Below are 23736 nucleotides of genomic sequence, written 5' to 3' on the forward strand. Positions count from 1 at the left end.
TGAGTCTTAACCAGCTCAACTCCAACTAGACTCAGCTGACTTCAAGTTTCTGGAGAACAACTGGGGCCAATGTCTTATAGTTTAGGCTACATGGGGCTTGGAGGACATGCAAGTCTTCTGTAGCAACGATTAAAACGGCCTTGATAAACAAAAAAGACCTTGATTAGTGAAGGCAGGTTACAGGTGAAATGGATTTGACTAATTACCCATGGTCTCACCCCAGCCTGAAAAGTTCTCTGAGTTAAACTTTAGCTCTATGCAATTACTTCCTTCACACACATATTTGAATTCCTAATAACGTCTATTCTCTTTGGGGCTGGTACCTGCCTATGACCAGGACAACCACATCTGTGTCTCCACGTGGCCATCGTTGTAGTGAACCTCAGTGAAGTCTCTTTCACTGGTTCCTTAATTTTCACTTGTTTTCAATTTAATTTGACCAAGCCCCTCCGGTTTTATTTCCTGATCCCAAATATAACCCTGCACTTGATGGTGCAGTAGCTGGGAACTGCTGAAAAGAGCCCCCTGCCTTCCTACCATCTTTCCCTTCCCCTGGGGGGAGGAGCCCTGGGCACGTGTGAAGTTACTTACCTGCATGGGCTTAGCAGACAGGCCTGCTTTAATCTTATCTCTGCTAATTACCAGCTGTATGGGTTTAGGCAAATAACTCAACCTCTCTGTTTCTTCAGTGAAATGTGGTGGCCAAGAGGATTAAATGAGATAATGTTCATTGAAGGGTCTGGCACACAGAGTGCCTAATAGATGGTAGCCATTGTTACTAGTATCCAGGTCAAGTCAGTTCACCTCCTGCCTGCATCTCTGTCCTCCCACCTACTTCGGTCCTTTCAACAATCTGTGTTCCCTCTTGTATTTTCAACTTTCATTCCCTTAGCAGAGAAGGATGTTTGGCTCACCTGTTTTAAAACATCCTCCCCTTGACTCTGGATCTTTTCTGGTTCCAACCTCAATTCCTTGTCCCCTTCACCCCTGACCCCTCTCCATCTCTTCATTCCTCAGCCTCCTGCACCCTGGCACCTGCTTCTTGGTCCAAGGTCACCAGTGTTCTCCAGCCTGCTGCCACAATGACTATAGTCTTCAGCTGACATTCTCTCCACAGCAATGTGCTGTCCCCACTCAGGGGAGCTCTCCGCCCTCTGAGTCTCCCTCTGCAGCGCCCCTTCTGTGCTGAGTACACTGTTCTTTGGACCAGAACCAGGCCCATGGCCCAAGATGCAAATCAGACCAGGACACGATACCAGTGAAAGTGTTTAATAGTTAAATTATTTAAATAGACTTTTCAATTTCCATGGGAAATCATAATTGTATCCGTTTTTGCAAGAGCAGGGATAAAAAAAAGTGCACACCCCTTGGTGGGAATGAAGAGCTAGCACTGCACATTGTCACCGGTCACTGCTGGGATGGGGAAGATGGGCCCCCACAAGGCCGGGGAGGCCATGACCAACAAAGGGAACACAGGAGGAACTCAGCACACGTTACTCTGGTTGGAAGCAAAACAAAAACCCAGCAACACTGGTGGGCCATATGGAGGGTTCAGGGGCTTGAGAACAACACCATAGAGAGAGCCGGCCACTCACGACAGATGCGAGAGGGGTGATACAGAACTCAGAGGATGGAGCAGCAAAAGCGCACAGACTAAGGCTGCCCGTTCTAGGTCCATAAGCTTTGCTTCTCAGAGCTGTGCTCAAATTGGGGTGGGAGACAGTGTGTGGAAAGGGGAGGGTGGTGCTAGTGTCCAGTGAGAGGTGGTGCAGGTGGGCATCAAAGTAACATTTTGCAGCTGGCATATAGGTGCCTCCTCACCTCCTTCAAGCTCACGTTGGAGGTGAGGATAATTCTGCCCTGAGAAGCAATGAAAAGACCTGGGTACAGGACCCAAGGATTCTGTTTGAGTATGTCTCTATGATAGTGTATCATTTTCAAATGCCTCCTTCACAGGGTATAAAAAACAGAATTTGTTTCTCGGTATATTTAACTGCCCCCCTCCCCTAAACAAAAACAAGACAAAATGAAATTTCTGCTAGCTTTGTCCCAAGGACTCTGAAGCTGGCCTCTACCCTTTCCTCTGCCTAGTTTGCAGGTGGAGTGCAAAGCCACTGCCCTTCCCTGAGCCTGAGGGCTGTATATTACATCCCCAAGTCTGAGGGACCATCTCAAGAGAGAGCCACCTGCACCTCAGCCAACAGAGAAAGCCAGGCAGGCGCGGTTTCCTCAAATCCCCACACCAGCTGAGCACCCAGCGCCATCCCTGAGCTCTCAGAGTAGCAGGAGCTGCCTCTCTGCAGGCAGCAAATGGCTGACATCTCAGGGAGCAGAAGGGTGGGCAGTGGCCGAGCTGTCCTGCAGGTTGAGGCTTCTTCCCTTGGTTCCAGCTTCGTCTGAGATGGGAAAGAAGTTTTTTGTTTTCTTTTCATTCTGTCTGCATTTTACTTAGGGGAAGTGATGAGTGAGTGTGTGTGTGTGTGAGAGAGAGAGAGAGAGAGACAGAGATAGAGAGAGACAGAGAGGTGGGGTAATGTGTGCATGCATCTTCCTACCTAACCTGAATGTATGGTACCCCAATAGGACATGCTTGCTGCTCTGGCAGGACCTGGGAGAATCTGAAGTGAGGGGAACAGGCGTCCTGAATGAGACCAGTTCCACAGCATAAACACACACGCGCGCACACACCAGTACATACATCGACATACGTACAGTACAAATGAGCACAAACGCCCTGCTGTGCACAGCTGTTTTCTAATATAGAGAATTTACAAAATATAGAATTTGGTATATTTGTTAGATCTCCAAGGTTTTCAATAATACAAAATAAAAAATACAAAAAGACAAGTTGGGGCCCCCGCCCTCCCTCCCCAGCGGCGCCCTCATTTGCTTGTGGGTCTTACACGCACACAACTGGCATAGTCTAAAGAAGGGCACAGAAACGGGTTTTGTTTTATTTAATAAATATTTTCTTTTTCCCAGAGCCACCACTCCTTGCTTCGAGCCCTCTGGCCCCCCCCTCGCAGTGAGTTCTGCCCCCTGCAGGGACACGGTCCGTGTGTGCGGGTGTGGGAGGAGACGCCGATGAAGGCCGCGGTCCCTCCAAAGGCGGCGCTCCCGCCGGAAGCCCCCTCCACGGTGGAGCAGGGGCGCGGCCTCTGTCTGAGGTTTAAAGGCTCACACAGAAAAGCGGACCCCGGGTCCCCGGGTCCCCCCGGGCCCCCTGGGCCCGAGTCGCGCCGCCTCCCCGCAGCCCTGCCCGAGCCGGGCTGCCGCACACCCGCGAGCCCCCCAGCAGCTCTTCTGCGCCCGCGCGGCGGCAGCACCCATAAGAAAACTCGAGATTCCCACCGAGTCCGGCGGCGTCTTCTACCGGGGAGGCATCTTTGGTCAGCTCGGTGCTCGCAGGACGCTGGCACGCCGGGGCCTGGGACGGAGGCCGCCCGCCCAACCGCCCGGCCGCAAAGGCAGAAGCTGCTTCTGGAGTCAAAGTGGAAAATCTCAGGGCGGCCTCGTGGCTGCAGCGGGGCTTCCGCCGTTTCTCCGGAGGCCGGGCGGCCTGGCGTCCGCGGCGGCTGCTAACTGGGCGGGGGCCCTCCGTTGAGGAAGTAGGTCATCATCTCGCCTTTGCCCTTGACCTTGACCACACCCCGGCACTCCAGCTGGTACGTGTTGGCGGCCAGCACCTGGTACATGTCTGTGGTGACCTGTGGGGGCAAAGGAGGGGAGAGGACAGGCCATGGGTGACCTGAGCCCTCCCTGAATGTGCCGTTGGGGCAGAGCTGACCGCCTCGACGCGGGAGGGCGGCGGCACCGCCCCGGGGCTGCTGTCGGGGGGCGGCTGCACCCACCCCGTGCGGGGCGGGGCGCGAGCACCTCACACGTGCCTGCGGCCCACACAGTGCTTGTCACCGTCCACTGTGCGAGTAACGCGGAAGCCGAGGGGAGGGGCTGCGAGAGCACAGCCGTCTGACCCCGCACAGTCCGATCCCAAGGGTTTACCAGCCTCACTCCTGATCAATTAGAAACAGTTCTGGAAACTGGCTTTTCACCACAGTTTGAGAACCACTGCTGATCTTGGTTCCCCTTTCTAAGAACTGTCCTCTCAGGTTCAGAAAATCGAAGCCACTTGCCTGAAGTTACACAGATAATAAGTGACTGGGCCGGGATTCACTCCAGATTACTGCCTGCCTCTGCTTTAGCTTTGGAGCAAAGAGGAGAACTCATAGGAGGCTTCCGTAACGACACGACACTGCTGCAGGGTGAAGGGCCTGAGCAGGGTGACAGGAGTAGCAGTACGGACAAATGCCTCACCACAAGGTGACCCAAGAGCCCTTTCTGGGTACAGTCAGCACCTCCACCACACACCTGCTGGAGCTAGTGGAGGCTGGTTCTCAGGACTAGGCCCCGAGTGCTGTGGGCCCCAAGTGGCAAGAGCCTGCTCCCTGAGGTCATCTTGTGTCCCCTCTGGGTGGCTGGGTTGTCCCTTAGCACTTCTAGCCTGGCATCAGCAGCTGGCTACCCCCAACGCCCCTAGTTCCATCTGTGGCCAGTAGAGGGCTTTGCACAGGATAGAAGATCTGTCCAAGGTACTGAGGGCCTGAAACACAATTGTGTTCCCCAAGCTTTCAAGACATCAGTGCCAACTTCCCCATCATCCTCAAATTTGGCTGCAGAAATTCTGACTGGGAACTGTGGGGGCTGCTAGAAGACCACTTAGCATCACACAGAGGCCCCCATGTGGGTGAGGTGGGTGGTGGACGTTCCTGCACTCACCTGGATGCGGTCGGGCACACCAGTACTGTCCATGCGGCTGGCCACGTTCACTGTATTGCCCCAGATGTCGTACTGAGGCTTGCGGGCCCCAATAACCCCTGCCACCACGGGGCCAATATTAAGCCCTGCAGGGGACAGAAGTCAGTATGCTCATCAGGGTTCCAATCAGTGCTTGCCCTGCCTGCTCTTGCTACCATTCCTCCTTGACACTTGGCAGGTTTTCCCTGATTCTTGGTCTGAGGACACCCAGGGTGGTCCTGGCCTGAGGCTGTGCCTAATCCCACAGCTGCCACTGCTCTGCTACTACTGCATGCTTGGTAACTCAAGACCACAGGAACCTGTTCACATAGCTACTGTTCCTCGTCCTTGCTGCCCAGGCAACACTCAGCTCCTGCAAGCCCACCACCAAGGCTGCCCTCTTCAAGGTTTCCAGTGACCTCTCATCTGATTGCTTTTCCAAGACAACACTAAGCAACCCTGCCACTGAGCCTCTGCTGTGCTGGTCTCCACTTCAAGTGTCCTCCCTTCTTCCCTCCAGGTGAAGTCCTTCCCTGACACGTCTGCCTCAATCAATATGCTCCAGACATTTTTTGCCCCATCTCCAAGCCCCAGGGTGCTCCCTCCTATTACATAAACTATCTCTCTCATGCTGGGCCTTGTTAAGCCTCGCTGTTTAACTGTTTCTTGTGTGTGAAAGGCAGGACCACAGACACAGCAGAAGCTCCCACAAGTGCCCCTTGGGTCACTCACTAAGTCAGAAATCTCACCAGTCCTCAAAACTCTTCCCTCCATGACTGTCCTTTTTGGTCCCATCAAGCCACATGTATCTTTTTTTACCCCATGTGTTGTTCCCAGGCTGGACTGTCAGCCTCACTGGCCAAAAGCCACGCTCCCCCGAGTCCGAAGGAAGGGATCTGCCAAGGCTCCCACCTGTCTGCCCAGCTACTTGTCTACCCACCACTCAGCCCCCAGTCCTGTCTAAGGAAGGAGCTGGGGCAGCTCACGGAAATGAATACACACCAGGAAGAAAATACAAATCAATGGAGCTGGGAGGGGTGGGGTGAAAGGAAAAGAAGAATGGCTACATCACAGGAACCAAGCTCGAAGTTAACACAGAAGCACAGGCTGCCCATCAGTTAAAGCAGCCCCCGAGCTGGCTCTGGCCTGGCTGTCCAGCAGCCAATGCAAAATGAAGACCCGGTCCGGTCCACAGGCGTGTGCCCAAGGGCCAATGCGGCCAGCTCGTCAGGGAAAGCCCAGCTCCCAACACTCAGGCCAGAACAAAAGGTCTCCCAAGGCCATTCATGATCACAATATTCATTTTTAGGAATCCAGTATTTTGGCTTAATGTGCTAATTTTGAGAACTGAAATACCAGTATCTTTGTTGGTGAATTACTGTTCCTTTTTTAAAAAAAATTTGAAGTCTGAGTCATTTGTGGCCTAAGACATCCCTGAGGGGATAATAATGCATTAAAATTCTGACAAGAACAAAACCAGCTCTTTCAGAAAGCATTCTTTACCTCCATTGTCCTCAAGAGGAGGAGAGAGCAATGCTCGACGAAGCAGAGTTTCTGCTGAAAAAGTAACTCTTACTCTGAAAGCGTGGGCATCCTTGGCAAGATTGATGCTAAGGACAAAATGAGCTGCTGAGACACCTTGAATCTTACTGAGCAACATGCTCAGAGTCACGAGTCAGAGATCGTTTTGTGTATACATTAGGGGGAGCGAGCAAAATGGGCAAGTGTGTTGATGTACATGGGTTTTCACTGTGCTATTCTTTTAGCTCTTCTGTAGAGTTCAAACTTGTCAGAATAAAAGGCTGAGGTAATAAAACAACAAAATTAAATACAAAAAAGACTGTTTAGCACAGGGAATATAGCCAATATTTTATAATAATTTTAAATGGAGTATAATTTATAAAACTATTGAATCACTATGCTTTCCCCCTGCAGCTAATACAATATTGTAAATCAACTGTACTCCAATTAAAAAATAAAATGCAAAGAATGAAAAAAATTATATAGTCTTTTGGTTTAAGATTTTCTGAACAAGTAGAATATGGCTCTGCCTGTTTTTTGAAACCGACGAGGGCCTCTGCCCAGAATCCGTCCTCTCTTCTGCAGCAGCCCTGCCCCCAGGATGCCAGGGCATCTACAAAGCTCCTCCAAGCCACCACCAAGAGCCAAGGCCTTTGACAAAGAAGGAACCCAGGGAAGATACCTGGACTCATCTTAGCTGCACATCCTCACCATTTCTTTTCCCAGTTTGTGTCAGAAAAGTTTTCACAGCACCTAGGGGATTTTGCTCGCATGCACACAGAAGCCACTTACAGCTCAGCAATAACCCCACCCACCCATTTTGGTTTTTAAGACTACTTTTTTTAAAAAGTTGAAATATAATTATTTGTCAATTTTACATGATTATGTTCATGTTTAGTTTTTTTTTAAACATTTCACTTTATTTTGGTTTGCTAACAATTTTGTCAAATATATGTCCAATATTTTCATAAATTCACAAATGGAATGACCTGCACCATGTTTACACAATTAGTATTTAAAATGTATAATTATTTCATTATACGGCTTTTCGTTTTTACTGAATGAATTTGGCATAGTTGTAAATAAAACATTGCCATTAAGTCAGTACTACTTGAAACACATGGGACTGCCATCTGCCTGTGGGGCAGTGACCAGGGGCCCTGCGTCCTTTCACACAGCACCCCCTACAAAGCCTCCCTAGCAGGCACAGCGAGTGGGAGAGGCAGGAACTCAGCCAGCGTCCTGGGCATGTCCCCCGCACACCAACGCGCAGGGGCAGCTCCAGGCCCTGGGAGAACTCCGCTGTGAGATCAGTGCCTACTCCCACCCCTTGGGCAGGGACGCCCCATAATGTCAGCCTCTGTTTGGACGGGGTCACGGACATGGGATGGGGGATGGTGAGTGGGGAGCTCCTCCAAGCCCTCAGCACTCCCCGGCCCAGCTCACCAATCTTCATCTGGAAGTTGTTGAACGAGTGCTCGTTGATGTACTTCATTTGGTCCATCAGCTTCATGGCGAAGTCAGCGAGAGCTTTGATGTGGGTCTTGCCCACTTTGTCGTAGGTGGAGTCGTTGAGGCCTGAGGCGGCCATGTAGGTGCTGCCAATGGTCTTGATCTTTTCTAGCTGCCTGAACCGATCCTCACTGATGATCTGGACAGATGGAGGCCAAACCTGGGTCACCCCCAAGGCTGCTGCACTGAAGTCCGTAGGGAAGTGCAGTAGCACGGCCCCTGTGTCTCCCCATTTCAAAGAGTGGGGCCCGTCTCCATCGCCAACTCAGTGCAAAGCCCCGGTGCTACCCGGCAGGCAGGCCTGCTCCAGCACCTACCTGCTGTCTAGTGGCTGTGGGCTACAAGCCCACCCGCACACCAGAGCCCCCACCCAGCTCCACCAGCCCTCTCCTCCCTGCGCTCCGTGCTCTAGTCCATCTTCCCGCTGGGGCTGACCTCTCACACCCACAACGCGGTGGGCTCCCGGGGCTGAGACTGTCCCATTGGGCACAGTATCCCCAGGGCCTGGCACACACTAGATGCCCAACAAGGGAGTGATAAACAAATGAAGAAGATGTCTTTGTTTCTGCCTCTGTTGTTCAGGGCTTTGCATCTTTGTCCTGTCTCCTCCCTTAGCCTGGGAATTCTTCTTTCCTTGGTCCCTCTCAAAAGCTGAGTCCCTGCCTGGCAGGAAAGGAATGATGGATGATGGGGTGGGGTGGTTGGCAAGTCAGCGGGGCGGGGCCTTGATGGGGCAGCCAAGGTACCGAGACTTCAAGTTCAAACAGCTGGGGCTGAAACCCCAGCTCTGCCACTTACAAGTAGTGACTGCAGGCCAAACACTTAACATCTGTGGGCCTCAGTTTCCCCATTGTAACATGGTGATGGGGAGGAAATGTCTGCAGTGTCTGGGACGCAGTCAGGGCTTCTGACATCTCTGCTCACTTCTGGTGATGGGAAAGGGGGTGTCGGGGTCGGGGGCCAGTCCGCACCTCATCGAAGTCGGCAATGATCTCGTTGAGCAGCCGCAGGCACTCGACACCCTCGTTGTTGGCCTCCAGCTCCACGTAGAACTCGGAGAAGTTGGCGATGGAGGCGAACATGACGGCCACGCACTCGCACGACTGGTAGTAGAGCTCGTCGTTGCGCCGCTCACGGGCCAGGAAGTGCGCGGCCACGTCCTTGGGCAGGATGTTGTGCAGCAGCCGCCGGTTGTAGGCCTGCAACTCCTCCATCTCCTCCTTCTCCTCCGTGGCCTGGGACAGAGGAACCAGGACAGAGGATCGGGTCAGAGGAGGGCCCGACAGGGCACTGCCTAGGACAAGGCACGGCCACCTGCCCACGAGCCGATGCAGGCCCGAGATTCCAGCAAGTGCCAGCTTTGCATCCTCACTGCTGTCTCTACCTCCAGGTTTTCCATAAAGAGCATCTCTTACTTTGACCGTCAGAAAAGAAAGATTTGTAAGTAGCTAACTCTGCCCCCACTCCCAGCTCGCCTCTTGGAAAGTGACGTCTGTAAGACCGTTGATACTGAAAGAGGGAACCCTGAGTGGAAACAGGTCCCAGAGGAGAGGCCAGAAGGAGCCTGCCTGCCCTGGACCTGAAGGGGCAGGAGGGTAGAAGGATGGTCTAAAGCCACACCCAAATGGCCCTCCAGCCACCCACGTGCTCCTCACTTTCCATTTTCCTCTTCATATCAGGAAATGCAACCGGAAAAGCAGTTTGCTATGGATCACTTTAGCAGACTGACCCCAGGAAAGTGTGGCCTGAGTCTGGACAAGGGCCCTAGACTGAGGGTCACAGAACAAGGACCTCTTTAAGACTGACAAAGACGGAGAGACAAAGAAAGACAGGAGACATAACAACCAAATGCAGAGAGTATCCTGGAGAGCATCCTGGGCCAGAACTGGGACAGTTGACAAACATGAACAGGTTCTGTGGGTGGGGTGGTATTGTGGGCGGGTACTGATGATTTCCTGCCTGGGAGGTCACATGGGGATACTGTAGAGGCTGTCCTTGCTTTTGGGAGAAATTGGAGAATTGGGAGGGGACTGGGGCATCATGTCAGAATAGAGAGAGAACAGATGTGGAGCAAATGCAGAACCATGGTTGGGGAATCTGGTGAAGAGACTGCTGGAGTTCTTTACACTGTTCTTTTAACTTTTCTGTAAGGTTTAAATTATTTTTTTAAAACTTCCTCCCATAAAAGAAGATGAAAATGGGGGGATGCATGGATGTGGGGTAGGAAGTCAGGGAGGAAAGATAAAAAAGTGGAAATAGCCTATTTCCACAGCCACATATGGAAACACTAATAATACAAGTGCCTCCCCTGGCTGAAGACAGGCAGGGAGTGACGGAGAACTGGATCTCCAAACCCTCAGCACAGCTTGGGGCTGGGCTGCAGCCTGGGGATGCGGGAGGCAACCAGAGTGCTTTAGGTACCAGGGGCCTGAGACCAAGGGGACTGCAGGGGGTCTTGTCCTCGTCCCTAACACACCCCTTCCTGCAGCAGAGAGCCCACGGCCTTGGCTGTTTCGGGCCTAGGAGCTTCACCCTGGCTGAGAGCTGGGATGCTTCAGTTCCCTGGGAGACCCCAGCTCCCCGAGAGACCCTGCCTCGTGACTCATCCAGGTCTTCTGGGGCTGCGAGAAAGCTGCTGTTGCCTGGGCACTGGGGAGCCAGGGTTGGCGGCTATGGTGAAGCTTCAGGCTGCTCTGCTCAGCCTGGCAGGCAGCCTCAGTTTGATCCAGTGCACCCGGGAACTGGATAAGGTCCCTGGATGGGAGTGAAGGGGCAGCCGGTCACAAAGACGCGGAGTGGCAGGCTCACTCTCTCTTGTTGCCACCCGTTTCTCGGGGTCTTTGCAACACAACTGAGATGAACAACGGCTAGCATCTTGGAAGGGGCTTCCCGGGGGCTCAGAGGGGATGTGAGGTGTGGGCAGAGGAGTGGAGGGACATCAGCCCCGAGCCCCACAGAACCTGGCCAGCCCCCCAGAGAGAGCTGGGGCCTCCTGGGAGCCTCCCCAAGGAGAGAGGTGTGAAGACCTCAGTGGGCACCTCAGCCAGACCTCATGCAGAACACCCAACAGCAGGGAAAACCAGATGCCCCCATCTTCACTCAGCATCCAGTGGAAATCCAGGGCCTCCTGGCCCAGCCCGAGACTTTAATCTCAATCTTATTAAGAAGCTGAGGATGGAGGGGACCTAAGTGAGTCACAGATGAGCCAGAGAAGTGGTCTGCACACAGGGGCCAGGCCAGAGGAGGCAAAGAGGCTGGGCTAAGCTACGCCCTGCAAGGGGCTTGGCTGGACTAACAAGTATGAGCCCCACCCCTACTCACATCTAAGAGCTGGCTCTCTCCTGCACTTTCTGAGGTGGTCCAGCAGGGAGTAAGAGGCCACTGGGGCTGTGGCTAGCACTGGGAGCACCCTGTGTGTGGTCTAGCAGCCTCCCCTCCTCCGGGTGGATACAATCAGGGCTCAGGGCACGAGGTCTGGAGAGCAGAGTGCTGGCTGGTATCAGCCTCATCTGGGCACCCAGCACCACCTCTGTCCCTGCTTAGGCCATCTCTCACCAGGGCCAGGGCCCAGCCACCTGGCTGGACTTCCTGTCTATGGTCTTTGATGCTCCTTCCATCCATCCTCCCCTGGAGGGGTCTTCAAGCCCCGTGTGGTCACATTAAGCCTTGCTCAGAAGCCTGTAGTGCCAGCTCCTGCACGTGGCCGGGCTCCTGCGCTAAGGCACCCACGACCCCAGGACCGTGTGCCCTGCTCATCTCCTCCTACTCCGCTCCTCTCCCCCACGCCTTCTTGCCTCCCTGCTGCCCCGTCACAAGCTGTGCTTGTCCACGCCCCTCTGTCCTGGATGACATAGTCTTTGTAACTTCAGAGCATATCTCCTTGGCCCATCAGAGTCCCAGCACTGTTTGGGGTGGGTTTGTCTGGACCTCCAGGGTTTTGCCTCTTGGCCCCAGAGAGCAGGGAGCCGACTCACTGGGACATGGGGCAATGGTCAGTTGGGATGAGGCCTGAGCAGGACACCTTGTTAGTGCGGAACACAGGCTCAGCCCAGCCCGTGAACTCGCTCGCTCACAAAGTGTCGTGAGGCCTGGGTGCCCCCCGCCCTGCTCCAGTCCCCAGCCCCCAACCACCCACCTGCAGTTTCCAGAGGAAGTCAAGGCGGGCGGTGGACTCCACCTGCTGGGCGTGCAGGTACAGGGCCAGCACAAAGACGGAGATGATGATGGGCGTCACCACCTTCAGTGCCACCTTGGTCGCGTGCTCAGGGCTGCGGTGGGAGGTAGATGCCCCGGCACATCATGCCAGGCTCGGGGCCCCTGAAGGCCTTTTTCCTTCCTCTCCCTTCAGTTCCCCCTTCTCCTCACCCTCCTGCTCTAACTTTGCCTGAGGTGTGCCTCTTCCAGGAAGCCTTCTTGGTGGGCAGCCCCGTCTCAGCCCCTGCTCACCCTACGGCTCAGTGGCCATGACTCCTTTCCTGAGGGCTTACTCTCCCCCATCACTGGGGAGCTCCCCTCTGGTCACTTCAGGGGATGAATGAAGACTCCGTAAAAGGCAGTGAGTACATCCCAGGTCTTTCTCAGTTGACAAGACAGAGATCAGCACATGGAAGCCAGGCAGGCCATACTGACCATCTCTCTGCAAACTTGTGCAAGTCTTTTAACCTCTCTGAACCTTAGTTTCCTAATCTGTAAAATGGGTAACAATACCCACATTTCAGGATTGTGAAAAGAATTAAAGATACTGCATGCAAAACTCCCTGTACAGTATCCAACAAACAACAGGAACTCCGAAACTGGTCACTATTCTTGTCTACTTATATTTCTGTTAACATTATTAATACTCCTAATAAAAGCAGCTATCCGAAACTCTGCTCCTGTCCCAGCAAAGAGCCCAAACCTTGAGGGCTGCGTAGACTCCCTGTCCAGCATCAGCCCTGAGGCAGGGCCTAACCCACAAACTCTGCAGGCCTCGTGTCGGCTCCTCGCCTCCAGGGGCAGAGGGGGCACCTGTTCTCCTGTGCCTGGGGTCCCACATGTGCTCCTGGGGAAGAGCTGAGGCTAAGTGCTCTAAGGTGAGGCCTGTGGGATGACCTGTGGGACCTGATGACCCTGGCCACCAGTCTGTAGATCATCTTGGGGTGATAAAGGAAGGGCATCTACCCAGTGAGGCCTCCTTGGTATTTGGGGAGGGGAGGGCTCCTCCTTCACCGCCCACCTTCCCACCTGGGCGCTGCTGCCTTCTCTGCTGGGCCCTGGGCGCTGGCCTCTGGCAGCTCGGTGCCAAGGGCAGGCAGGGGCTGTATCAGGGAACTCAGAGAAAGAGCTTCAACTCACCACTGGGAGGTCCCGTTGTTGCTGAAGTCTCTGTGAACAGGAGTTGGGGAGGGCCATTCAGGACTGCTCTCTGCACTGGCAGCCTCCATCCCTGCTCTGTCTCCCATCGGCCATGCCCCCTCCTGCTCTGCTGCCCCCTGCTGTAGCCCCCCACCCTGCTTCTCCCCAACCCTGCTTCCCCCCTATGCTGCTCTGCTTCCCTGTGCCCAATACTTCAGCCTCTCTGCTGTTGCTCCTTCGCTCCATCCCCAGCAGCCTCCTCTTCCCCATCCAAGGTCACATTTAGTCTGGGAGGCTTGCAGAAAGCCTGGCCCCAACTAGCATCTGGTCACCATGATCACCAATCACCCAGCCCTCACTTGGGACCCTGAGGCCCCCAGCACATCCACCTGGGCAGAAGCCTGCCCCCTCTCCAGCCCGTCACTGCCACCCAGAGGAATAGAAATACTCCACCTGCACTGTCCAGTATGGTAGTCACTGGCCACATGCGGCTACTGAGCTTAAAATGTGGCTAGTGCAAGTTAAACTGTCCTGTAAGTGTAAGATAGATACTAGGCTGTGAAGAATTAGTGTGGAATAATGTTAGCTGTTTCGTTAATAATTTTAAACTGACTACATATTAAAATACTATTTTTAATATACTGGTTAAATAAAAATATTATCAAAATTGTTTCTTTTGCCTTTTTAATACAGCTACTAGAAAATTTTAAATTATATCCGTGGTTTGCATGATCTATCTAGTGGACGGAGCTGCCCAACAACCACACCAGGGTCTCCCAAAACAGAAAGGACCTCCATTCTCTGCTGCTACCTCAGCAGGAGGAAGGACGGGCTGTGGGGAGGGGAGGGGCGGGTGAGAAGGAGGAGGCAAAGTTCCCCGCTCCTGCCCTGGTCCGCCCGTAGAAGGGCAGGCCTCTTCCCTCTCCTGTCCCCGCAGGACCGCAGCTGCATTGCTCCCACTGCTAGTTTCTCCCTGTCATCTGCCCACAGCCCCGCACGGCCGCCCAGAAGTTCTTCCTTGGATCTGACTTAGATCCTTCATTACACCTTCACTTTCTCAGGGGACACTATCTGCACCGGAAGGTAACAATTCTGACACTGGAGTTATTGTCTGTTTTATCCATGACTGTCTCTCCACTGCCGAGCTCAGTGCCTGGAACGGGTAGGCGCTCAAACAGAATTTTGGAAAGAGACAGAGGCAGAGGTCCCTTCCTCTAACTCAGAGTGAGCACAGCTTGCTGCATTTTCTCAGGGAACACAGGCCTGTGGGTCACATGTTTTGCACTTTCTGATGTGTGTGGGGACAGTAATGGGAAGAAAAGTGTACTATGTATCATTCACTCTACCTACAGTGTACTACGTTGGGTATTATTCCCATTTTACTGGGAAAAAATAATGAAGTTCAGAAAAATAGCCAAATGTGTGTCTGAGGCTGACTCAAACTCCATTTGGCCCAAAACCAGAGCTCTTTCCCCTCATGGAGCCACTTCCCTTGGAAATCTGACATCTGTCACTATATGACCAGGCTGACTACTAGCTGGATAGCCTGGGGCACACCCCCCATGCCTGCCACCTCCTGCCGGTGGGACCTAACCACTCACCATCATAGCCAGGAGCCTGTGAGCAGTGCACAAACTACCCAACCGTCCATGGGGACCCTGCCTACTTTGCTGAGTTGCCATGAGGACAAAAGGCACGAAACAGAACAAGAGTCCGTGAACAACAAAGGCTGCTGCTCTGCTTCCACAGACCTTGCTTTCCAGCTCTGTTGGACCTTGACCCCTCTGGGCCTGAGGTACATGGCAGTTAAGCGAAAATAGCTCATCAGAGGCAGCCCTGGACAAATGAGGAACAATTCAGAGGCCGGTGGTCAGGACTGAGTAGGAAACTGGAGACAGAAGGACAGGGGGACATAGTAGCCCTGAGGCCACCTCCACCACTGGCGGAGGGAGGGAGGGGAAGAAACAAGACACTACGCTGCTTTGCCCAGGTGGTCAGCGCTGGGAGCAAAAGGACACTACCCTGGAAAGCCCCCTGCAGCCCAGCTCCTGCTCTTCCTGCCTCTCTGCAATGCCCCAGAGCCCGTGGAGGGCGTGAGGTGGGTGTCACCTACATGGCATTGGCGGTGACCAGCAGGTCGGCATTGTCAAAGAGTGTGACACCAGGCACCTCGACAACCAGCACGTAAACGAGCTCGATGGCCAGCATGAGCACCAGCTTCCCAATGCAGCTGATCTGCAGGAACACGGAGCAGGCCAGCAGGCAGAGCAGCACGCTGTAGGTGAAGTACTGTGGAGAGAGGGCAGGGCTTCAGCTCCCAGGCAGCCTTCCTGCCCCCGGGACCGCCCCTAGCATCCCTGCAGTCTATGCGGGCCTCAGTTGAAGCCTGGTCTGGGGATGTTTCTGCTGATGCAAACCTGTGCTGTGATGTGAGGGGCCCTGGTCAGGAACCAGAAGGTGGGGCTGAGTTGGGCCAGAACCAGCAGTAGGGCCCAATGGTTAGAGCAGGGCTCCAGGCTCAGGCAGGCTTGTGTTTCTGCCCTGATTCATTACGGATTGTTTGTGTGACTTAGGTAATTTATTCAACCTCTCTAAACCTCAGTTTCCCTGTATGCAAAACCCATCTCATGGGCTCACTGTGCCGATTACAGGACATGAAGTCCCTGGCACAGTGCCTGGAGCCCTCAGTACCTGTGGGAGCGCATGCCCCAGCCCCTGCTCTGCAACTTTAAATCCAAAGTCCTGAAAAATGAGTGTTTTCCTAACTGATGTGGTGGCCACACCTCAACTGACCTCATTCGGTGGCCAAACTGACCTACTGATGTGATGTGAATTATCACCTTTATCCTGCTTCCTGTGACGACAGGAAGTCATACATTCTACTGCAGAAATATTTCCGTGTTTCATTATCAAGTGCTGCTCAGACTGCACTGGGGTGTGAGGTATCCTTTTAAAATCTGAAAAATCCCGAAGTCCAAAACATTGTCTGACTCAGGAGATTTGCGATGAGGGACTGTGGTCCTCCCTGTCTTTTGGGGAGGTCCCTTCTGGTCCCTGAGCCTTAGCTTCTTTCTCAGAAAGCCAAGGGGCTGAACCAGGTGATCTCAAGAAGTCCGGGTCTGCTCTGTTGTCCCCTGATGGTAATCCTAGACACGTCAGCATCTATTATTTTGTTCTTTCTTTTCAATTTAGCCTCATTATTTCTGCATCAGACATTGCAACTCACTGTTCGCTGCCTGGGGCTGGAGGCAAAATACTGTTGGCTGGTGGTGGGGGTAGCCCCTAGGTTAGACCTTCTGCCTCCCTAGGTCTTCAGGAACCCAGAGAACTGCAGGAGCCCCTGGTGATTGGAAGGGGGAGGGACCAGCTTCAACTCATCAATAGGAACGGGGCAGAGGAAGGAGTAGGGAGGGCAGACCCAGATAAATCAGCCCCAGGGATAATAATCCCGTCCTCGGGGGATGAGGAGGGGAACCCAAGAGTCAGCCTAGATTCCCAGTCAGACCCTGGCCCCAGACATCCAGGAGGCCAGGACTTAATGCTAAGTTCCACCTCGCGGTCTGTGAGGAGTTCTTGAATCAGAATGACACCTGAGGTGGAGGGGGGAGGTCAGTCCTAGAGGTCTGTAGCTGGTAGAACTTGGGATCCGCGGGGCCCGAAACTGGTCGACCTGGTGAGGGCTGAAGTGGAGGGACCAGACCAGGCCTGCTGCCCCTGCTCTGTTCCCCTACTCTCTCCTGGAGCAACCACCAAGGGGGCAAATGCGAAACCAAAACCAGCCTCTGCTTCTCAGGCAGCAGCTCCCATGGGATCTCGGCCAGATGTGAGGGAACTGGGTTGGGGGAGTGTAGGGCAGGTGCCTACCCAGCCTGCCCCGGGCTGCTGCTGGAACACGGAGCTGCTGGAGCCCAAGGCCAGGTGGAGAAGCGCTGGTCTAGGCGAGCACCAGTGACAGGGAGCCCTACCCCTCCCTGAGCTTCCCTCACCCCGCCTGTAGAGGGGAGTCAGAACAGCCCCCTTCCCTGGGCAGGGCGAGGGAGGCCAGCACTGTGACAGCCTGTGGCGCCCTCACTGCAGTTCCAGACCCTTGCTGTGAGTCACGGGCCCTGTAGGAATTAGATGAAAGCACAGGCCCTCTCCCCAGAATCGGGCAAAAACTGCCGACCTCTGACAGGTTTCACGGGAGCCCCAGGAGGGAGCCGGGGAGTGGGAATCACCCAGTGCATGGAGCTGGGGCTGGAGGCCTGGCCCTGTTGCTCGCTAGGAAACTGCTCGGGGGGGGGGGGTGCAGGGGGGTGGCCAGGTGAACGCAGCACCCGTGTACCACCTGTGAATGCAAGCTGCTCTCTACTGGTTCTCGGTGCTATTTTTTAAACCTAATTATGTGCAGGTAAGCGATTTCTTTCTGGGGCGATGGAAATATTCTAAGATTAGTTTATGATGATGGCTGCACAAGTTTGTGAATATACTAAAGGCTACTGAATTACACTTGAAACAGGTGAGCTTGATGGTGGTACTGGTTTGGGACTGGACTCCCTTTGCTCCCCTCTGCTCTCCGACCTCCAGCAGAGGGGTTGGGTAGGTCCACCTGAGGCAGCGTCAGGTATGCTGCTGACGCTGAGGGTCTAGAAACAGCTCTGCCTTCAGGTTAAGAGCAAGAACTCTGGAGCCAGATGACCTGGGTGGGAGCTCTGGCTCTGCCACTTACTAGCTGTGTGACCTTAGGCAAGGTACTTAACCTCTCTGTGCCTCCCTTTCATCTGTTTAAAGGAGATAATAATATTATCTATATCATAGGGTTGTAGGAAGGATTAAATGAGTAAATGTATGTGAAGCACTTGGCACAGTGTCTGGCACATGGTAAGTACTTTATAAAAAATAGCTATATTATTATTACTCTTACTATTATACTAAAGCTGGCCTTGTTCCCTAGTGTCCAGCACGTAGAGTGAGAGAGACTGGGGGAAAGGAGGTGTCTGGAATGGCAGTGAGCTTGAGGGCGCCTGGCTGTCCATCAGAGCAGTCAAGGGCAGAGAGGGGTGGGGTGGGAAGTCCCGATCTGCAGCCAGCCTCTCCCTGCCCAGTACCTCGGGGAAGTTGCAGTTGGGCCAGAAGCTGCCGCAGAAGCCCTGCTCGTCCCCCAGGCTGTAGTTGACGGCCGACTCCACCACGTGGCACGCGTTGACTTGGCTGGTGCTGACATTGTGCTCGTCTGCCAGGCAGCCAAACAGGTCCTTGGAATTGCAGGTGAACTAGGAGAGAGGACAAGGTCAGCACGTGGGGCCAGGCCAGGGCAGCCCATCTCCACAGGGCAGCGCAGCGAGTGCCCATCCCCTTGTCTCAGGGCCAGCCTGACACTGACCAAAACAGGAGAGGATCCTGGAAGAAGCCAAGGAACAGGCAAGGTTTGCCCAGCTGTCTAGGGCAGGGCTCGTAAACCTCTCTCGGGGATGGACTTTCTTGAGTCTTTCAAGCCTTGAGCTCCTCCAGCCTTGAGAGTGAGGACTAAAGCCCACACAAGAGGCTTTAGAAGCCAAATCTGACCTCAAACCCAAATAAAAATTTCCAGGGAGGGAGAGCTCTGGGGTCTGGGGAAAAGTCTCCCAGCCCATGCTTGTGGGGTACAGGGCTCCACTGGGCTTCACCCAATGGGCTGAGGAGGCAGTCGGGGGAGGTGGAGCCACTCACCATGTTGACAAAAGCCGACAGGAACACCAGGGTGATGGTGAACACCCCCACCAGGGTGCTGTTCATCTTGGACCGCACGATCTTCCTGGAGAGGGTCTGCAGCGGGGCTGGAAAGAGCTGTGCCGGGGGCAGGGGGAAGGAAGGAGAGAGAGATAGAATAGAATTTGGTGGGGACTCCACACACCAGCACAGAGGAGCTTGGTGGAACCAGCCCTCCCCCTTCCTTTGTCTCTCACCAGCAGAACTCCAGGGGCTTTCCTGACCCCCTCCCTGTATACAAGCCTCCAGCCTTGCACCACTGCACCCTGCTTCTGGGTCCTGCAGCTGGCCAGGAGTGGGTCCACCTGGGGACCTCACAGGTGAGAGAGGCAGGACGAAAGGAAATGTACTACCTTCACCCTAACAGGGAATCAGAAGAAAAGTGCATGTACCCGCTGTGTGAATTTCATGCTGACTGGAGTTACAGTCAGGGAAGGGCAGGAGTTGGCAGTGCAGGCATCATGGAGGGGCCCAGAACTTTCCCACGGAGGGTCAAAAGGCTTCTTGGAAGAAGTGGGGAGCTGTGGGTCTGAGGACTCAGACAGCACCTGGTGTCTGGACAAGGGGGATGGACGTGTGAGAAGGGGGCAAAACAGTGTGTGTGATGGAGGCAGGGCCCAGGACATGTGAATGAAGTGAGCTCTTCTTCCAGCAGGACCCTCATGGATCCGCTATTTCCCTCACCTAATCTTCTCACACTTCCTTCAACTAGACACACTGGATGTCTATTCACAGACCCACTGCAGTTTTGGTACTTAAATGATGTGTCTACCTAATCTGACACCGCTGGCCTTCGCCACCATGTCCTCTTCATCTCCCAAGCAACCTAGACTGAAAAAGAAGTTGGCAGACCCAGAGAAGCCAAGTGGTGGATTAGTGCTTCCCCCATCCTACCAACCCTAATGCCTCCTGGTGAGGCTGATCTGTTGCAAAAATGCCCTGTGTCCTGTGGAAACCCCCAAGGGCAGAGGAAGGTGGGGGGAAAAGCAATGGGCCAAGAGCCTGGAGACCTGGGTTCTAGGCGTGGCTTTTCCTGTGTGAACCTGAGCACACCTGCACATTCTGGCTGAGTGTGCCAGACTGCAAGGATTACCCACCCTCTGGTATGGAGAGTTGCTGTAGCTGGTCACACAGGCAGCCACGCAGGCAAGGGAACACAGGGTGACCGTTGTGTGACTGCTCCTTCCCAGAGTGGAGAGGATCGGCTTGTGTGTGACAATGTTTAAGGCTAGCAAGTGCAGGCCCTTGGTCCAGTGTTCCTCAGCTGTGACCCAAACTCACCCCCTGCAGGGTGTCCATGAGGGTCCATCAGGTTGCCCCCAGGGGGCTTTTGGGAACCAGCACAAATGTGCTGATGCCTGTGCTGCTTGCTGTGTAATAAAGTCTCTTGTCTCTGACCCAGGAGTCTTATGACTTCTGCCAGCATCCATGAAAAAGCAAAGAGCTAACTTACAGCTTGTGAGTAGGGCAGAAGCACATCTCAGCCCCTCTGCAGTTCTTGACACCAAGTAACTGCCCTGCTTACCCCGCAGCCTTGGGCTTTGGGCTGGGCGTGCATGTAGGAAAGCAGTATATCATTTCCCAAATCCTCCTCCACCCTTCCAACAAGCCATTCCCTATTTGGCAGAGGGAAAGAAGGGACCACAGGGAAGGAAAGCCTCACAGGAAGGACTGCAGCAGTGGCAGAGGCCTGTGAGCCATTCAGGCTCCAGGCTGAGTGGTGAAGACCCTGGACTCCATGTCCTTGGCTGGGGTGCCTCCCAGCCGTGCTCATGAGTCATCAAGTCTGCGGCATTATTCTGAAAAAAACATTTCCTTCGGGAATAATGAAGGAGACACTCTGACTGAATCTACTAACATGGTAGGAGGAAAAATATGTGTGTTTTGGAGAGGATAAGCTTGGATTAAAATATTGCTTAATAGACACAGAGATTAATGGAGGAGAGTGAGAGTCCAGACATAAACTCATATTTATGATTGATTGATTTGCACAAGGTAGCCAAGACAACTGGAAGAGGAAAGAACAGTCTTTTCAACAAATGGTGCTAAAACACCTGGCTATCCACAAGCAAAAGAATGAAGTCGGACTCCTACCTCACACCATATGCAAAAACTAACTTGAAATGAATCAGAGACCTAAATGTAGGAGCTAAAACTATAAAACTCTTAGAAGAAAATATACAAGTAAGTCTTGGTGACTTTCATTTAGGCAATGGTTTCTTAGATATGACACCAAAAGCACAAGTGAAAAAGAAAAAATAGATAAACTAGACTTCATCAAAACTTCGAAATTTTGTATTTCAAATAACACCATCAAGAAAGTTTTAAAAAAGGTGTTGGTGAGGATGTGAAGGAACTGGGACCTTCACATCTTCACCAACTTTGTGCATTGCTGGTGGTTACATAAAATGATGCAGTTACTTAGAAAACAGGATGACAATTCCTTAAAAAATTAAACATAGAATTGCCATATGATCCAGCAATCCCACTCCTGGGTATATACCCAAAAGAACAGAAAGCAAGGGCTTATACAGATATTTGTACACTCACGTTTACAGCAGCATTATTCACAATAGCCAAAAATTTAAAGAAACTCAACTGTTCATCAATGGATGAATGGATAAGCAAAAATGTGGTATACATATACAATGGAATATTATTCATCCTTGAAAAGGAATGAAATTCTGACACATGCTACAGTGTGGATGACACCTTGAAGACATTATGCTAAGTACAAGAAGCCAGTCACAAAAGAACAAATACTATATGATCTACTTATATGAGATACCCAGAGTAGTCAAATTCACAGGGACAGAAAGCAGAATGTTGTTTGCCAGGAGTTAGGGCAGAATGGGAAGTTATTGTTTAATAAGTATAAAGTTTCAGTTTGGGAAGATAAAAAAGTTCTGGAGAGGAATGGTGGTGGTGGTTGCACAACAATATGAATGTACTTAATCCACTGAACTATAAACTTTAAAGTGGTTAAAATGGAAAATTTTAATTTTACCATAACTTAAAAATGATTATAGCTCAGTGGGAGAGTGCATGCTTAGCATGTACAAGGTCCTGGGTTCAATCTCCAGTACCTCCATTAAAAAAATAAATAAACCTAATTACTTCACCCCAAAATTAAAAAATGATTATAAAAAAGAAAGTGAAAAGACAATCCACAGAATAAGAGAAAATTGTGGCAAACTATATACCTAATAAGGGTCTTGTAACCAGAATAAACAACGAACTCTTACAACTCAACAATAAGACAAATAACCCAATTAAAAGATGGGCAAACAATTTAAATAGACATTTCTCCAAAGAAACTATACAAATGACCAATAAGCACATGAAAAGATATTTAACATCATTAGTCATCAAGGGAAATGCAAATCAAAACCACAAGGAACCACTTCACACTCCCCAGGATGGCTGTAATCAGCAAGTCAGACAATAACAAGTGCTGGTGAGGATGTAGAGGAATGGGTACCCCCGTGCACTGTTGGGTGGAATGTAACATAGTGCAGCTGCTTTGAAAAACGGTTTGGCAGTTCTTCAAAATGTTAAACACAGAGTTAGTATATGAACCAACAATTATTATACTTCTATGTACATACCCAAGAGAACTGAAAACATAAGTCCATGTAAAACCTTGTACACAATGTTCATAGCAGCATAATTAGTAATAGCCTGAAAGTGGAAACTACCCAACTGCCCATCAACTGATGAAGGAATAAACAAAATGTGGTATATCTGCACAAAGGAATGAAGTGCTGTTATATGATACAACATGAATGAACCTTGAAATTTGCTAAGTGAAAGAAGCCAGTCTCCAAAGGCCACACATTGTATGATTCCATTTATACAAAATGTCCAGAACAGGCACATTCATAGAGACAGGCAGTGGATTTGAGGTTGCTAGGAGCTGCAGTGAGCAGGAGTGAGGAGTGACTGCTAACAGGTATGAGGTTTCTTTGGGGGATGATAACAGTGTTCTGTAATTAGTGGTGATAGTTGCATAACTTCATGAATATATTAAAAATCACTGAATTATAATTTTATCAATTTTATAAAGGTGAATTTAATGGTATGTGAATTATGTCTCAATAAAGCACCCATTAAAAAAAATCCTGCTCACACAGTCTTACTAGCTGTGTGATCCTGGGGAAGTCATTAAGGGCTCTGAGCCTCAGTTTCTTTATTGATAAACAAGGAATATGTACCTCTCAGGGTGGTTATGAAGACCCAGTGAAATGATGCATTTGAAAGTGCTTTGTAAGCTATTAAATTCAATAGAAAATTTAGTTAAATGTAGAATAGATAAACAAGATTATACTGTATAGCACAGGGAAATATATACAAGATCTTATGGTAGCTCACAGAGAAAAAAAATGTGACAATGAATATATATATGTTCATGTATAACTGAAAAATTGTGTCCTACACTGGAATTTGACACAACATTGTAAAATGATTATAAATCAATAAAAAAATGTTTTTAAAAAAGAGAAAATTTAGTTAATATTTGCATTTTAAAGAGCTATGTTGCCAATATGAACAAAAGTCCTTATTTCCCATTAAAGGAAGTTTTGGTTTCATAGCTGTGGAAAGTGATTTGGCACCAGCATGAGTATCTTACTCTGAAATGGTATAACATGGTTTCTAATCTTTGCCTGCTTAAAATTTTGCCATTTCACCCCCCACCCCAGCCCCAGTGCTGCTTAAACCATTTCAGTTCTGATCACCCTATCCATCAGCTGAATGGCTTCTTTCATCGTTTTGCAATCACAAGTATAATGACTGATTTAAACAAAAGTTACGAGTTATGCTAAACCTTTATAGAAGGTGGTTGGGGAA

The 23736-nt window shown here is 51.5% G+C and overlaps 1 protein-coding gene across 4 annotated transcripts in view; it reads right to left on the reverse strand.

The window, feature by feature from the left end:
* Positions 1-2935: 2935 nt before the first annotated feature.
* ADCY5 (adenylate cyclase 5) overlaps positions 2936-23736 on the reverse strand; it is a 141431-nt gene continuing 120630 nt past the window's right edge. For 2 of the 4 annotated variants that reach the window (XM_074364778.1, XM_074364777.1), the window contains exons 13-21: positions 18850-18966; positions 18249-18413; positions 15275-15450; positions 13162-13191; positions 11963-12095; positions 8799-9062; positions 7762-7966; positions 4777-4901; positions 2936-3707 (exon numbers count right to left, since the gene is read on the reverse strand). In XM_074364778.1, coding sequence (XP_074220879.1) covers positions 3579-3707; positions 4777-4901; positions 7762-7966; positions 8799-9062; positions 11963-12095; positions 13162-13191; positions 15275-15450; positions 18249-18413; positions 18850-18966 — 1344 coding nt within the window. In that variant the 3' untranslated portion in view covers positions 2936-3578. Of the gene's footprint in view, positions 3708-4776; positions 7967-8798; positions 9063-11962; positions 12096-13161; positions 13192-15274; positions 15451-18248; positions 18414-18849; positions 18967-23736 lie in introns of those variants that run through there. The other 2 variants (XM_074364775.1, XM_074364776.1) reach the window with 1 other exon arrangement.

Source organism: Camelus bactrianus, chromosome 1, assembly GCF_048773025.1.
Source record: "Camelus bactrianus isolate YW-2024 breed Bactrian camel chromosome 1, ASM4877302v1, whole genome shotgun sequence".
In the NCBI taxonomy this organism is placed as follows: domain Eukaryota; kingdom Metazoa; phylum Chordata; class Mammalia; order Artiodactyla; family Camelidae; genus Camelus; species Camelus bactrianus.